The 17116-nt window shown below is 44.3% G+C and overlaps 1 protein-coding gene across 1 annotated transcript in view; it reads left to right on the top strand.

Annotated features, from left to right (window-relative positions):
- WWTR1 (WW domain containing transcription regulator 1) overlaps positions 1–17116 on the top strand; it is a 193811-nt gene that overhangs the window by 130972 nt on the left and 45723 nt on the right. Inside the window, exon 3 of the mRNA XM_085635082.1 lies at positions 7735–7940. Within this exon, the coding sequence (XP_085491208.1) occupies positions 7735–7940 (206 nt within the window). The remainder of the gene's footprint in view (positions 1–7734; positions 7941–17116) is intronic.

The following is a 17116-nucleotide window of genomic DNA, read 5'->3' as shown; positions in this document are numbered from 1 at the left end:
AGATGCAAGGCAAGAAGCAAGGACGATGTTGGTGAATATCTGAAAGTCACCTGCGCGTCTGCTGGTCCTCAGGGCAGACCACAGCAAGAGCTTAAGAGGGCAGACCTGTGACGTGAGCAGACCACAGATGGTTGTAAAATAAACCATATTCTCCGGATTACAGTCACACGCGTTTCTGTTCATTGAGCCCCGCTGCTTCGTAGAACTCCCCAACGTTGTTTGTGTTGCGTACCCTGCCAGGGGGTAGAATGTGGAAAGTCTCTTAGGGAGAGTTATGTTTTTTTCTTAATGTTTTACAGCCCTTTAATACTTTCACTGAAACAAATTACGCAATCTATATGCTCATATTTATTTTATGGAACACCATCCAAGCTAGAATGGGGCACGGCTTCAGGCGCGACATGCCTTCATAAGGGAGAAAGGATTCCTCCTCCTTTTCCATTTTTTATTTGGATGATTAAAAAAACGGTGGTTGCAGACAAAGATGTAGGTTTGGTTTGTAAAAAGAGGTTTATCATTCTAGCCAGTGATTTTCGGCCACCGCCTGATGTGTCTTCAAGATGGCGGCCACTCAGTGTAGTGGCAGCCCAAAGCCCAGACTATCAACATGACATAAGCACCAAGCACAAGAATTTGGAATAATAAAGGAGAGGGGGGGGGGGGTGATAAACAAGAAGATGATCCTGCCCCTTCCTTGACGCACAAGTTGCAAAACTGGAATATTGACAGATCACTGAAAACAATCCATTTGCTTCTGGACTGAATGTCTCTGCACATTGGATACATGTTGTGCTTTTTGCAGAGAGCTGCAAGCAGTCGTTCTAGGCTGTGCTGTAAAAGATACTAAGGACAGAGTGTTAACACAGGGCCACTGCTTTTCAGTTCTTATAAAGTAGGCATTAACTTGCAACACCATCCTATACCCATCAACGTGCCTAACATGACGAACGGCACTTCTCCCTCCTATGACTTAAATCCATCCTTGGTGACTCAACCATCCACTTTCCACGACCCAAGTGCTTTCCTGTAGAATTAATGGTCTTCCTTTTAAGAACCCACTCTTCTGACGCATAGGTTTCACTACTCGCCCCCTAAAAAAATCCTTCTCTCCTGACCTCACAGTCCTGCCTCTGGGCCTAAGGGACCGATGATTCTGGGCATCAGGGTAATGGCTGCGGAATTTCACCCATTGTACCACAAATTGCACCACCTAATGAGCCAAATGTTATATCTTCTAAAATACTCCCAGTATTCCTAGATAACCAGTCACAGACATGGCAAGCAAGACTTTTTTCACAATAAAATACAATTTAGCATTTAAATCCACAGTTTGTTCTGTTCACACTGTCTTATCCAACTAACAAACTTATTATGCACACCTTCACCAACTTCCAGTACCCAATCAGGCATCCACTAGCCAACTGATCAGAAATCGCAACATGCATCCTCCTGGACTCAAGCCTTCCATGCCAGAAAGTCTAAAACACCAACTAATAGAATGATTTAACCCACCTAACCCTCAACAACAACTAAATTGTGAACTAACCACTCCAAGAAAAAAGATGCCCCAAAATGGAGGAGGAGGAGAACATTCAAACTTGAGGATTACAAACTTAACAGAACACAAGACTCAACCTATAATGGCATCATCTTTTCAGCAAGCAAGTCCTGAGCAGCCCAAGTATCCAAAGCGGCTCCAATGAGTGAAGAATTGTCAAAGATATCCTGTACGTTTGGGACAAAATTGGAGCTAAGATGGCTCCCTACCTCTACAAGATGTCGAGTGCCAACGCACTAGACAGAGCAGAGCAAGGCAGACTTTAGCTAGAGATAGTTTAACCTGCAATGCTACTTTAAGAACAAGCTCTCCATAGAAACCACCATTAAAAAAGTGTGAGACTTTACTTCTGTAATGTGGCATGCAACCGTAAGCAACATTGAACATGAAGTTTCACGATGGTAGAGAAACCCAGGTGACCCATCCTCAGGTGCTCAACATTTCAAAGACATCCATGAATGTGGCTTGAAAAAGGATACTAGAGGCATGACCGAATTCATAGGACGCTCACCCACATCTATGCAAAGCTGTTTCTGCATCCAGCACTTAGAGTAGTGACAAGCTTATTCTACCTGGACGCTTTGTTACAGTTAGTATCTTAAGTTGTTATTCTCCCCCTTAATGGAGTCTGGTATCTTTCTGCCCTGTTTTCAGGGATTCTATCCTAGACTAGTGTCTTGGTTTATGAGTTGTAATTGGTACTCGTGGTATATTTGTGTCTTGTCAGTGTGTGGTTGAGGCTTTTGTTGTTGAAGTGTTACAGGTCTGCTCTGTGTTTCTGTAAGACTTGTGAAAATGGCTTGCTCATTGCCCGGAAATGGATTTTTGAGTTTATTTACTAAAAGTGGCAGGTGGTATTGGTGGTCTAGATCAGTCGCGGCCAGTGCAATTAAGAGCGATGGGGTGGTGGGGCCAGGTGAGGGGGGGATTTCGATGGATGATGGCGAGGGAAAATTAAATAAATAATTTTCCCTCATCATCTTCTGTCGAAATACCCCCCCCACCACCACCCCTGGCCCCACCGTGCTTACCTGCACGGGCCGCGACTGGTCTAGATATCCATTCAATGGCCTATGAAGATATTGGCTCCAATTTTACTTGCTACAAATGACAAAGGACGGCTGTGAGCCAGAGGTACAAAAAAGACAGATATGGTTGACACCCTACTAACATTTTATTAACTTGTTTTAGAAGTTTAAGTGAAAATGAGTTTCTCTGAGACTGCGCTCAGCTTCTGCACACTGTTCGCTCTACTGGCCAAGAATTTGTCGGTGCTCCAGCCAGGGAGTGGTTTTAAAAAACATTTCTGCTTAAAATCTGAACACTCCCAAAGATAAGGTTTCAGACAGAAATATAAACTGTTGAAGAGGATCTAGTTACTCTCTGGCTGTGGATTAACCCTCGAAGACGCGCCCCACGTGGAACCCAGGTGGCCTGAAACATCAACACTCCTCTTGCACAACGCTTTCTTCAAGAAGTGTATCTTTGTCATCCTAAGCCCCACTGTAAGTTCAGGATCCAGACACCTTTGTGTTTGCAAAATCCTTCTACCACACAGTTTCTCATTTCCTTTGGGTTAAGCTCCTTATTACGAATGCTGGAGGCCTGGTGCTTTGAACTGCACATCATTGTTGGTGTAGTTTTTGATGGGTTTCATTTTCTTTTCCAGCGATGCTCGTACTTTATTTGTAATTCACGGCCCAGGATGCTGTGCCCAGAAGTATCCAACATGCCTCTTTCTGGTCTCTGCAGACAACACTGGAAGTAATAGAATTGACCGCGATGCAGGACGCATTGCTTCCATATAGCTTGATGAAATACCCAAGGTTCTGCGAAAAGTGTTTCAACCATATTCCCTCTAGATGCAATCTGGTCACAGTTCTGCCCCTTGTTAGCATTTTTCGAGGGCATTATTCTGAACCAACCATTTTTTGGGGTGATTTTTTACATTTAATTTTTGGGGCTGGCCGGAGGCGGGGTTGTAAAACATAGACATAGAGTGCAGTTGAGCGCCCGGCACAGTAAACGGGGTGTGCATGCTAGGTATAGTTTAACATCTCGGGGGCTTATACAGGAGATATTCAGCTTATTTTGGGGGAATTGGGTGAAGAAAGAAGTCAGAGGCAGACTCGGTATTGTTGAAAGCTATTTGAGTCTTTGTGACTTACAATAGAACTATTAGTGCTAATAGTTCTAGTCTGTTCCATTGAGATTCAAATAACTTTTAACATCATCAATTCTCTATTAACATATAAAATAAAATTCTGGTGAAAAGTCCTTTGCTGGCTAGAAATATAAAGACACTCAAAAAGATCAAGCACTTTCTACTTTGTACGCACTTGGAATTAGCTACTCGGGCACTAGTGGACAAGGTACTATTACGGAGAATTGTTGACTTACTATCGCGCACCAGAGACCATGCGAGTACCATTGTGGTGGCACCTATCGATCTTACGCCGTAGTCACCCTTGTGTCTGAGGAACACGGAGCTCCCAAAGCGAAATCAATCGCAGACACCAAGCTAGATTAGATTATTGGAAAGGCCTAAATTGTGAACATGAAAATCAAGTGCTCGTCAAAAATAATGACTGTGGTAGGTGCAACAGAAAATATGCTTTGTACGCTCCAATCAAGAGCATTTAGTAATTCATCAATGGGAAGTTGCTCGACACCATCCTTGAGAAGGGGACATCCTTTTTTTCTCTTATTAGGGCCTGTGTCTCCAAGAAGGGGACATATTTGCAGGATTATTACCTTTACTGACCCATCCGAAGCTCTTCTATACAGTGAATCACCAGACTCTCTGAAGAGGAGGCTGAGACTCCATGTTTCTGGCAGAATTCTCTGCTCCAGCAGTTGTTGGCATTTAGAAGGGCTAGAAAGAAGATACTGACCAGGAGATGGTTTAAAAAAAAAAATATTGCAACTGAATCCTGGAATGTTGTCCCTAAGACATGGAGAACACATCCGTTCTTGTTAACTTTATAGCTCTAAAATGTTATCTAGCCTCAAGAGGGATTATGAATGCAAACCACATTTAGTTAAGCTGGGGGTCATTTAAGGGTGGGTGTGAGTTGGACAAACACCAAAAACTGCAGATGTGCCGTTTTCCCGCCTTGTGGTCTCCTCCACTTATCAGTGTGTGTGGAAGGTGGTCTTCCCGATGGGAGAGCCACAGGTTCCTCCACCATCAGGGTCTGCCGCTTGGTGGGTCTGACACCACTTGAAATGGAGGGGCCACTGCTTAGAAGTGGGCTCTGCTATGTTATTTCCTCTTACAGACCTTCTTTCTGGGACTTCATGAAACTCTAGTGGTCATGGACTGAAAAACTTTTGAATGTCCTGTGTGTTCTGGAAAATAACTATCTGGACATTTGGGACAGTAGCGCGTGTTGAACCAGTCTGTGTAGCAGTCTTAAAAGCTTTATGCCCTAAAAATAAACTTATAAACTAGCCCTCTTTTTCTTCAAATCTAACTTCAGACAGGAACAAATTGCCTTCTCTCCCACCCTGTCCAGAGCAATATCCCGCTTCGTCTAAGCCACTCTGCGAGCACTTGCTGTCATTACGTTCTTCCGGCCATCTTTCTGGTTGGGATAGATGATTCTGACCCATGCTATTTTACATTGTGGGTGTTTCTGTTCTGCTGTTTCTATGCTCATTGTGTTATGGCACCCAAACGTCACTTCCTCTTCCAATGTTCCTCAGCTCTCAGAATTTCTTCATTTTATAAGACATTTTCTCTGCATGGTTTTGAAACCATATTCGTAAGGGCTTTGCCGAGCTGAGATGGACTTTCGCAACTTACACTTTGAAGTTATTGTACTTGGGACCTCAAGTTGGTCCATTCTCCTAAGATGGAAGATTCAGTGTAGTAAGTTGAAAGGTGTGAATATCTAGAAGGTACCAAGATAAGGAGTGAGGGATTGGAATATTTATTCATGCTATCCCTTGTTGTCTTCCCACAAAGTGTGGATTGCCATTTTCATAGCAGCAGGATGAGCATAGTGATATTGAACAAATACTTATATTCCATCTAACTTTAATCGTGCAACTTCAGGTACAATACAGGGGATTGGCATGGCCTGGGGGAATCACCCCAAGTGATGGCATTCAAGTGTGCGTGTGTTGCAGCTCCCCATGCAGTCCCAGTAGGGCTAGGCGAGTTTTGAAAAACTTGAGTCTGACCGGGAAACATTATGATTAACATTAGACATAGTTTCAGAACCGAATGCCAACTACTGATTGAGGTCATTTTGTGATGTCACAGATAGTTTGTTGACTCATGCCTTCATCTATGTATGAACGGTGCAACTTTGCAAAGTCTTTGCCTTCTTTCGATGTCCGTCACTCCTCTCAGGCAACAAACGCTGCTCTTCGCCAGTCACTATTTTACCTCTGACAGAGAGCATAGACTGGGGAGAGATAAGATTACTCAAAATGAAACAGTGAACCACATGCCTCAGTCCTTACAAGAGACATCAACAAGTAGGGCATAATTTCAAAGCAACAATGGAGACTACTCCTGGACTGGAGAGCGGCAGATTGCATAAGGAGAGCATGAAGAATAGGGAAGGTTGATGAAGTGAGAGCTGGTTTCAGCTTTGGCAGGGTATAGAGAGCTACAGAAGTTTTATTTTTTTATAGTTAATGGTGGAATTAGTGTGATAAACCCGTATATAAAATGGTTAAGAATTCCATATTGAAGTAGCAAACCCATAGAAGCACAGGCGGAGTGCTTCCCGTTTACTATGTATGTCCTCAAAAAAAATAATGTGTGGTCTACTTGGGCCTGAGGGGCCAGAAGAGATTTTAAGCTTCTGTGCTACGTATGTACAGGTTTTCGTGTAAAGGCCTTGAAATTAAGGCATGCTTTTCTTAATTAAATGATTGCTCGCACTAGAAGCTCAATGCATGGATTTAAGAACTTGGGGGCATATTTACAAGGGCCTTATCTCCGCTTTTTTGGCTTACAAAGCCAAAAAAGCGGAGATAAAACCAGCGCCCTATTTACAAGAGGGTGCTAACATGCATAATCGCATCTTGGCACCCTTTTCCCCAATGCCTCACTTTGCATCTCCAATGAGATGCAAAGTGGGCGTTACTGAGCGTACCCAAGATGGACTACCTTGCAAATATCGCTGATGTTTACATCGCAATATTTACAAGGCAGCCCACATGATTTTAGCACACATTAGATTTTGGCGAAAACGGCCGTTTTCGCCAAAACCTAACGTCTGCTAAAATCCTGACTTAGCCATCCCTAACATAGGGAGTGGATTATGCTGATACGACCCTGTGGGTCGTATTAGCAAGGTTATCGCCCTTTTGCAGGGAACATCGCTGGAAAACCAGCGATGTTCCCTGCAAAAGGGCAATAACCTCGCTATCTCTGGAATTTTTATTGCCCTGGAGTAACGCATTGTTAATAACACGCTACCAGGGCGATAAATACCAGAGATAGCCTGCGATAATATAATTATCGCTAAGCACGGCCAGCGATAATTATTGCTGGCCGTTGTTAATATGCCCCCAAATGTTATTAAATCAGCTGGATTCAGTCAGTCGCCAGTCTGGCACTTACAGCAACTAGGGATTTTGCAACCCGGATGATGGCTAGTTGGCCAAGTAGCACAGCAGTGCCCACTTTGGTGCCTTATGATACTATTGGGTTTAATAGTTCCTATTAAGGCAGGGTCAAGACTGATTTGCATATAGCTGGGTCCAACCGAAGGTGGCATGGTGTGCAAAATAACGATGGATTGAGATGCGGCCAGAGTTATGACCAGTGGCTGAGATTAATTCAAGCATTCCTTCCATCACTGTTTTGTATATATATTGTTGGGCTCAGCTCCATCTCTCCTGCTGTGCTTTCAGCTGGTCCTTTACTCTCAAATACTTTTTTTCTGCCTAGAGAATGAGCTCTAAACACCAGAAACAGGTTAAACCTAGCAGAATTAACAGCGGCATTACAAGGAAGAGCTCTGCATTGGCTCAGGAAGCTTTCACCATCTTGTCCTGCATATTATTTTAATTTTTTTAGCTTATTTAAGAGCAGTACAATACATCTAAATAACTCAAATGGAAAATGGACGACTAATAAGTGCAATTCATTTTGTACGTTAACGTACAGATCATCAAAAGTAATTCCTCGTTGCAATTTTTCTTTCCTGTAGTGATGAACCACCAGCATCAGCCTCAAATGTCCTCCAGTCCCACTATGCCGCAACAGAGCCACCCCACCCAGAATCCACAGGCGGGCCTGATGTCCCTGCCCAACGCCTTGACCAGCCAGCAGCAGCAGCAGCAGAAGCTGAGGCTCCAGAGGATCCAGATGGAGCGGGAAAGAATCCGGATGCGCCAAGAAGAGCTTCTAAGACAGGTACAAATCTGCAAACAATGTGGCAACACCATGGAAACGTTGACTGATGAAACGCTGCACCTAATCTTACAGCACAAAGACCCCATTTGTAATGCAGAACCTCTAGAGGGCAGTTTGGAAGGGGCGTCACCTGCCTCTTTTCCAGGATATTTGTGGCTATTGGGGCCTAAAGGAGACGATAGAAGGTTCTTCCCTCCCACTCTTTTTCTGTCTACAAAGACCTATGCCCATTTTAGAGTTTCTGGCTTTGGGACATAGTATGTTATTTTTAACTCCAAATAGCCACCTCTTCATTCTCAAAAAGAAAGTGCGAAAGTACTGCCTAGAAATAATTAATTTGTTAGGTGAGTTAACCATCTCCAGATTGGTTCTGTCCCTCATCACTAAAGGGGCACTTGAACCACTCAATTGCCTGAGTTGGTTACACTTTTGGATATTATTATTTTGGGAACTACTTATACGACGAGAACTAGTGACCTGAAAATGCTGTGCACTGCCCAGCAGGAAGACGGCCACACACTGTTTTCAGTCCTCTACCTTTTCTCTTTATTTCTCTAGACCACATACTCTACACTCATGAACCATCCTGATTGCAGGCTGAGTGACGTCACTGAGTCCAACAGGTCACCACTAATGATGTTCCAGAGACTGTCTCTTGGTTCATTGGGATCATTGAGTGGTGGGTACTGCCGGGGTTCACACACAATGGGACAGGACCCAATTTTTTAATATGGCACCTGCCTAGCTGGGGGCTTCACCCAAGAACCACTGAATTAAGGGAAATTGATATGAACATACAATAGGTGTTGCCTTCTAAATGTCTGTAAAATCCTGGGCTAATGAATCCCGAGATCCGATGTACATTTTCAATAAGATATTCTGTATTAGTTGCCAGAAATAAACCAAAGAAAAAAGAACAGCCGACACGTGTTTCGCCCGTGTGGCCAGTAGGCCACGTGCTTTTTTAAGGCTGGTTTAGGGAAGGGCGGCATAATGATGTTTATTGGCTTGTAGGTGGCAGTCATTTATCATCATTCGTTTGGTAAGTCCAGCCTGAACGCACTGCAATCGACTTGAATTTGAGTAACGCCACTATGGTGGCCTAGCAGAGTTATCTGCCTCAGGTGGCAGTGTGCAGAGGTGTCTTCTCTCTACACTTCTCTAAGTATGATAGCAAGTTTGAGTGGGTTGCTTATAAGTAGTTCCTCTTCAACTCTGCTCTCTGGTTTTACTGACTTATTGGAATTAGACTGCTGTCTCGTGATTGTGTCTGCAGCCAGGGGATTTCAATGGAGACAACTAACACCTTATCCATTCACCCTACTTATTGCCTTGAATAGTGTTTACCATAGGCCCTGAATAGTGTTTACCATAGGCCCTGCCACACCAACACCTAATTCTTGAGAGAGGACAAAACAGCAGGGGTATTTTTGTGTTGGTTTTCTTCAAATAAACCCTGTTCTATTGAAACTTTTTCTCTGCTTTTTTATTTTGCTTCACGAACTTTGTGAAATGTACTTAGATTGTAAAGATTTAAAAGAAACTTCAATTAGCTGCAGAGGAAAAAGTTTTGTGTAGTTCCGATTATGAAGTGAACTAGAAAATCAACATTTGTTTTTGGGAGAGGCTCGATTAGCAAAGATTTTGGCATAAGCAGGCCGGATTTAAGATTGTACTACCCGTGGGTTACACCTGACTTGCTAGTAACCCAGGATTGGAAATATCTTACTGGTGTATTTTAGTACTTAGTCAAGAGCACTACAAGAGTACGTCACAGCAACATCTTTGGGAAACAGGCCCAATGAGTTTTTGAAGGCACGTGCCTCCATGTAATTGACAATCTTTTTCAATCAGCTGTTGAAGTGTGTCAAGACAAAGTATTTATCTGGCTTGACCTGTGCCAACTTGCCTACATTATGACTTTACAATGTATATTTTATATTGAGTCAAGAGGGTGCTGGGTAGCGGGGAGTTTGCTGGGTGCCTTCACAGTGTTGCGACTAAAATCCAGCAGCTGCCCCAGTAGTGTCAAGTTCCCAAAATAGATGTGTATCAAAGCTAGATTGGGCATGAACTGCTTTGTCCCCTCCACCTTGGATGGCTCCTTTCATTTAACAAGGGCCCCTGGCGCTTTCTGTGAATAATACGGTAATTGTAGTGGTCGCCCGGGAACTCGGCCCATAATTAGGTGTATGTATGACGGAAAGTGGGTCAGGATGTAAATAAGAGTTAATTGTAACGGGCTGGAATGGAGGCTACTCCCGCGGCCACTCCTAGGAGTTCCCTACTAATCTGTAGTAAGTGCCCCAGTGAGGTACAGTGAAAATGGGCATTGGGGAAGAAGATGAAAAGCGACACCGAGTGGAAAATGCAAGCATGCGGCGAGTGCATTGAACCTGACACCAGGTGACTCTTTCATAACATAAAAAATGACGACATTCTTTCACGTGGTAGTACTCACGGTCGGCTGTGAGTGGTGTTTCAGCTAAGGGTGAGAGAGGCACTCCCACGCTCTCTCTCTGTCTCCCTCCCTTCAACAGCTTTGTGAAGTATTGTTATTATTGGCTGCCTGAACAGCAGACCACTTCCGGGTGCTACCAAAGCCAAGATGGCGGTATTCGGGTGTAGTTGGTAAAGGCATAGTAGATCTGTTGGAGGGGAGGTCTTCATAGCTTTTATGAAGTTTAGCTGATATGCTAAAGCTGTGGCTTGGAGTTACAACATTTTTTATGCTTTGATCTACAAAGCACCTCTCTCAGGTTTTTAGCTGTTGGGCGGAGGGGGCGTGCTCAGAGTGAGGACTGGAGGCTGATGCCATTAACCAACTAATAAGATAGGCAATTAATTACTAATGTTTCTTTTTTTTTAAAACTGGGGGACTCTCAAAGTGGCGTGGCCGATGTAATTAAGGGCGTGGCTTAAAAACAGGTAAGCTTAAAATCTGTGCTTAGCTTAGTGGGCCGACCGACTGGCATTTTGCCACTTCCGCCATTGCATCCAGATATATAATACAAAAGGTAACATTACACCTACAACAAGCCAGTACTATTGACTTTGTCAATGCTAGTTCGTTGCATAAGATAAATAAGCAACAATTATGGCTTCGTTGTATAGCATATTGAAAATGCTTCCATTCTACAATGGCGAGACTGTGAACGAACTATAACGAGTCCCTTTGAAGTTGCATCAAAGGCAATGAAGGGTGGTACTGCTGCAGTTAAGATATATCCTTTTTTTCCATCCAGAGGGCAAAAATGGAGAGCTCGATAGGGACCCGTCTCAGCACCTGCTTTTTAGACCTACCGGTGTTGTGCACCGACTGGACCCGGCCCAATTAAAACCCTGTGATAGCCCAATGGTCGTCAAACCAGGAGCAGTGTCAGATAGCGGGCACGATATGAGCAAGTTGTAATTAATTTGTAGAGTCATATAGCGCGGCTTATCACCCATGAGGGTATCCAGGCGCTGATCATCGGCACGGGGTGATTAGGTGATTTGCCTACAATCACAGGATGTTGAGCTGACGCCGAGACGCGAACCTGGATCCCCAGCTCCTGAAGCGGCAGCTCTGGCCACTGCGCCGCATCCTCTCCACTTGTTGGTGGGAAAAGGCCCTTCCTCTGTTTAAAGTTTCGGACGTGAGACCAATCAACAGTGTTGCATTGATTGATTAATTCTGAATTCATCTACATTGTCCTGCCTGGAGCTAATTACATACTTTAACTGTTGTACGTTAAGCGAGAAGTTTGCAGTTCTTGCCTCCTCGGTGTGCTCAAGCAGTATATATCAGGCATGCAGTCGGCAGTGATCAGAAACCTCCATTTAACTAGGCCACGGTTTCCCGTTGCTGGACTTTGCTTTTACAGATCATTGTTTTTAGTTGTGTTGGTCCACCTGGCTCAAGTAAAACCGACTAAGACTACAACTCCCAGAATGCACTTTGATGCTATATATAAACCCACAACAGGAAAAAATGTTGTCCCAGTAACATTGTGTCATCTGGTCACCTTAGCAGTGTGCCCGTTTCGTTTCCCGAGCAAGCACTGTAATCAGAGCCAGCTTTGGCCAACCCTTGTCAGACTTGTCTCTTGTAACAGTCAACGTCACTTCCTGTGGGTGGGAGTGTGCTGCTGGAGGAATCCATGCTGGTTTTTCACTGTTCCATCTGTTCATCTTTGCTTCTTTCACTTGCTTTATTAATACAAACTGCCTCTTGATAATCACTGACTACATTCTGGCGCTTGTTGCTAGGCAACATGAATAAGGTGAAAAGTGCTTCGGGTGAAGGGGAGTGGAGCTATTTTGTCAGGTTTCTTGTTTCCTTTTCAACCTCACCTGCAGCTGCTGGTTTCGCAGTCAACTCTGCTGGCTACTGGCACTCCCTTCAGGGCAAGAACGCAGGTCCTGGAGTGTGTCTGCTTGGGATTACGTTTTGCTGGTTTATTTGAATGCTGTTTTTGCTGTGTGGCGGAGGGTGAGGAGAATTGCACTTTACTTGGTAGATTCACCAAAAGATTTACAGATATAAGTGAACGTGGTAGGGTTATAGCATTTCCCAGTTCAGTGCGCGAGGAGATCATCCATTTCAGGTTTTGTTTTGCTTTGTATTATGGGATTTGTAGTTCTGTGTCTCGTTCTAAAATCACAACTACAAGTCCCAGAAGGGAAAGTAAAAACCTGGACTGTGTAGATTACTCATGCAACTGAGAACCTTGAAAGCTCTGAAGTGGCACTCCACCAGAAGGCACGCGTAGCTTGCCTGACTCGATACTTGTAATGCGGGTAGTTGTGTTTTATATTACTTAATCTGAAAATGTTGCCTCTTCGTGATGTTTTTATTGACAATAACCAGTATGCCCACTCAGAAAATCATAGCATTTTGTTTAATTCTTTGTTAGCACACAATTGCCAGTTTTTGTTATTCTCAGAAAGCACAACATTGCCAGTATTCAGCATTCCCATTTATTGCATCACAGGGGTGTGTAATTTAATAAAATAGCTACTTGTCCATGGGGCAGGTTGCTTCATAAATCATAAATCTACTTGTACTGTAACAGAAACAACTTGTCACTTTGGTGCCATGTAGTGTGGCGACAAATTATGGCAGAAATCTCATAATATAAGAGCTTGGATGTAGCCTCTCTGATTATGCCAGGGCTCCTTTCATAGTAGTGTTTGAATACTTGCAATCCCCTTATGTTGCCTCGTTTTCGCAGATCTACATACTGGGGCTGAAGGTAGTGGTAAGCAATAGTTCCAGGGTTAGAATGCCCTTTTGAGTCTGTGCAAACCTACGAACTTACATGTTTTAAGGGTTTGTACCAACTCTTCTCTAATCTTTTCCCATACTGAGAAATTTTGGAAATTTACTCCTGACAATGGCAGATGTAAACCTTCTTCCAGAGTTTGGAAAACAGTGGTTGGAGGGAAAGTGAACTTGCAAACACTCAAATTTTCGCATGAGCAAATCTACACATGCACATTTGCTCATGCTAAAATGCAGTTCACAAATATTTTCTATGGGTACTCTTTCTTGTCCTACTTCTGTAAATTCTTGAAAATCCATGAAAGCCGTGTAGCTGCACTTAATGCAAGAACATACACCATGCGTTCACTTTTGAGACTTTTTTTAATAATTGGGCCCCTAATTTGGTCTGGCGTTGACCATGACCTTTTGCGTTTATTAAAATTCTGTCTCTCTCTCTCTGTATCGGCTGGCTTAACTGTGAGTTACAGCATTCTGCTCTTTCACAAGGAGTATATCGGCACTCAAAGTAGTTTTGTTCAGTGCCAGTAACTACTGTGGCAGTGTGTGCTTTTTAAGAACAAAGGTAATTTTTCCTTTTGCCAATGTTTGTTAGAAGGATGAGGGCCTGGCAGCTCCCACACCATTAAGGTTTTACAAAAACTTTGCCAAAAGAAGTCACACATTGACAAAACTAAAAAGCTGACCACCAATTTCAGACCTACTGGCTTTGCCGATGCTTGTTTATTTTTGTTTCCCGTAATCTCTTTGAAGCTGGTTGCAATGATTTTCCATTATGAATATTTTTGGCAAATACTACCATGCATCAACACGTTACTAAATGATGCTGCAAAGAAATAGTACCTGCAATGTTACAGTAGTTAATCAAAATGTTTTTTTTCCTGCTTTCATTTTTTTCTGAAAATTTATTTTGAAAGCCACGAATCATCAATCTTGCTTTCAAGCTTCTGCAAATATTTGCATGAAATCAGAGAGCATTCTGGTAGCATTATACATAGCCTCATATTGCCAAACTTTGAAAACGTGTGTACACATTTTCATACTGGAGCCACTGTCAGCAGTGCAGTCGGAGCTTACGACATTTACTAAGAGCGCTCACCCTAATAATAAAGGCTTTCAATTAATGAACCATAAATACAAGTTTGAACAGCATTTACATATGGACAAAAATATTACCTTAACTGCAGACAGTGCCCTTTCCTGATCCATAATGTGGGGCGGCAAACTGGCAGTTAACCCCTTCGGTGCTCATGACGGAACGGTTCCGTCATGAGCCACGGTTGAGCTGTGCTCATGACGGAACCGTTCCGTCATGACCACGCCCGCGCAAGAAACCGTCAGCACAGCGGCGGAATTTGCGCAGCATGGAAGGGGTTAAAGGGTTTGTGCTGCAGGGGGTTGGGCCTACTTGTCCCAAGGACAAAATACTCATGAAAACTTGTTGCCCTTGACCCCAAACAATATGTCCTGGGCGTTGGGCTATAGGAATTCCACATCCCTGCATCATATCTAGTTCTCAGTGGCTAGTTTCCATTAGCCTCATTCAACATATCGTTACTGGTTCCCATTATACCCTGTTGTGTTACCGCATCATGATCACTTGCCACTTTGCGCAGTTAGCATACTATGGCTAGCTTCCATTATAGCCAGTGAGAAGAACTTCCACTGCGCCCAGCTAGCACCTCCTGCTAAAGGTCCAATGGGTACACCATGACCTGTTTCCATTATGCCACTTATGTTTTCACAACCAGTTTCCATTAGGCCAACTTAGCATATTGCGGTCATTACCCCACAGGCTCTGCTTTTGTTCTGCCTGGCCTGTGGTGACCACTGTCTTACCATTTCTTCCTTGCGCAGCCTGTGGTTCCATGTTCTTCCATCCTGGACCTGCTGTCCTACCTCACTGGGTGCCGTTGTACTCCCTCCCGGACTTCCCCTGGTCCCTCGCTCCTCTCCCACCTTCTCTGAGAGCTGATGTCTGTTCCCCCGGGCCCTCTTTTGGCTCACATTACCCTGCTGTCCTCTCCCCTGTGAGGTCACCTTCTGAGCCTGCTTTTCTTCCACGGAGCCTGCTATTTTTCTCCTGGGGCCAGTTACGGCTGGCAGCACTAGAGAGTTGTGGGCGGGCAAATGGGTGGGGGATACATTACATGAAGAAAAACAAACTCACCTGCACAAACGTCCTCCGCGCTCCTGTCTGGCTTCCATCTACTGGTCTTCTCTTCCAGCGCCAGACCCATAACAACTCCCCTAACCAATCCTGTCATTGGTCTCATGCTGCGTGAGAGCAGCACCAGGATTGGATTGAGCTACCTCTGTTGCCGCTCCCGAGGACACTGGAGCCATGCACTTGCTCTAACTCAGCTGTCTTAAGATGGCTGGGTTACACCTTTCAAAGTGCACATGTCTGGATGGCCATCTCAAGACGTCCGGCTACAGGGACATGCGCTCTCTGAAAAGTGAACAGGCAGCCAGCCCGCCCCCTCCCTGCCTCTACCACGCAACAAGCCCCACTCCATCCTGACACTCAGTTCGGGATGGGGAGGATGAAAAAATTGTTTAAATCAACTTTATTACCATTTTATTTTTCATCTCTGGAACTTTTTTGGGGTATTTTGGACTTGGTTAGTGGGCTGACACCGCTGCTCAAACGGAGGAGCCGCCCCTCCCGGAGGCTGGTACTTTTCTTTCCTTTTGACTTTGCTAAAAACCCTACACACAGTACTCCAGAGTCCTCTATCCGAGGCCACTGTCATTCCCTTGTCTCCCCTACTGTACCCCACTGTCCTTTCAGCCCTCCTTCAACCCCCACCCCCCACACACCCCCTCTTTCAGTCATTATGTTCTACTTCTGTCACCCTTTTAAGCCTGTTACTCTCAAAAAGCCCCTGTGGCTCCGGGTCCTGCTTACTCCTCCTTTAAATTGTCCTACACTAAATGATGCTCCCCGGCCCACTGTACTCTCCCCTGGGGCCTGCTGTACTCTCCCCAGAGCCCCGCTGTACTCTCCCCGGACCCCGTGTCCGCTTTCCTGGGTCCTGATTTCACCTCTCCAGGCCTTGCTATCGCACAGTGGACCAATTTCCCTCCTGGATCCTGCTGTTCTAATATCTTTGAATACATTTCATCGATATCCATTTCAAAGAGACCTTGGGTCCATTTGCTATCACAAAGATTATGTTATGAAATTAACATTTTTAATGCACTATGACCAAAAAAATGACTCGGTTTTGTGGACAAGTCTGGGGCTGACAGAAAAAGGCGAATGAGTTTTAAAAAATTGGTGTAGCGGGTATTATCAGATGTTCGGTGGCACCCTTTAACCTTCACGGCATGGTGTGCAGGTGACTGGCAAGAATTGCCAAATGACTGTACATATGGGGCAGGGCACCATGTTTCTAGTCCTGAGATTTCATTTAACAGATCAAAGCTCTGTTTGCAGTCTAGTCGTTGTTTGCTTTAATTGACCAATTGAACTAATACACCTCCTGTGCACGTAAAGCACATGACTGTAGGGATGTGGCAGGTGTGACAGCTCACCCGCCTTCTCTCTGTAGTCTGGCTGAGGCTAGTCCCGCCATGGTTGAAGCCAGGTACAGAAAGTACTTGCTTGCATAAGAACACACTTAGTTTCTTGTTTGACTTCAAATGTTTGCTCCTGCAGAAATCAAAAGATGAATCGTATCCTCGCCCCCATATGTCTATATTTGGTCCCCAACGTTTTTACTTCACAGGCCATGCTTCAGTGGCAGGCCTCGATTGGCCCTATGAACAGAGCGTGTGTTCGTTTTATGAATGTAGTTTGAGCTGGAACCCTGTGCTCAGACATGACTTCAGATCTTTGATCCTAAAGTAGGAGTGCCCGGAAAAAGTTCTTTAGGCCAAGATCCACGTAATATTTTTAGGATAA

The sequence above is a fragment of the Triturus cristatus genome, chromosome 11, assembly GCF_964204655.1.
Source record: "Triturus cristatus chromosome 11, aTriCri1.1, whole genome shotgun sequence".
Taxonomy (NCBI): Eukaryota; Metazoa; Chordata; class Amphibia; order Caudata; family Salamandridae; genus Triturus; species Triturus cristatus.
This window is presented reverse-complemented; position numbering and strand designations above follow the sequence as displayed.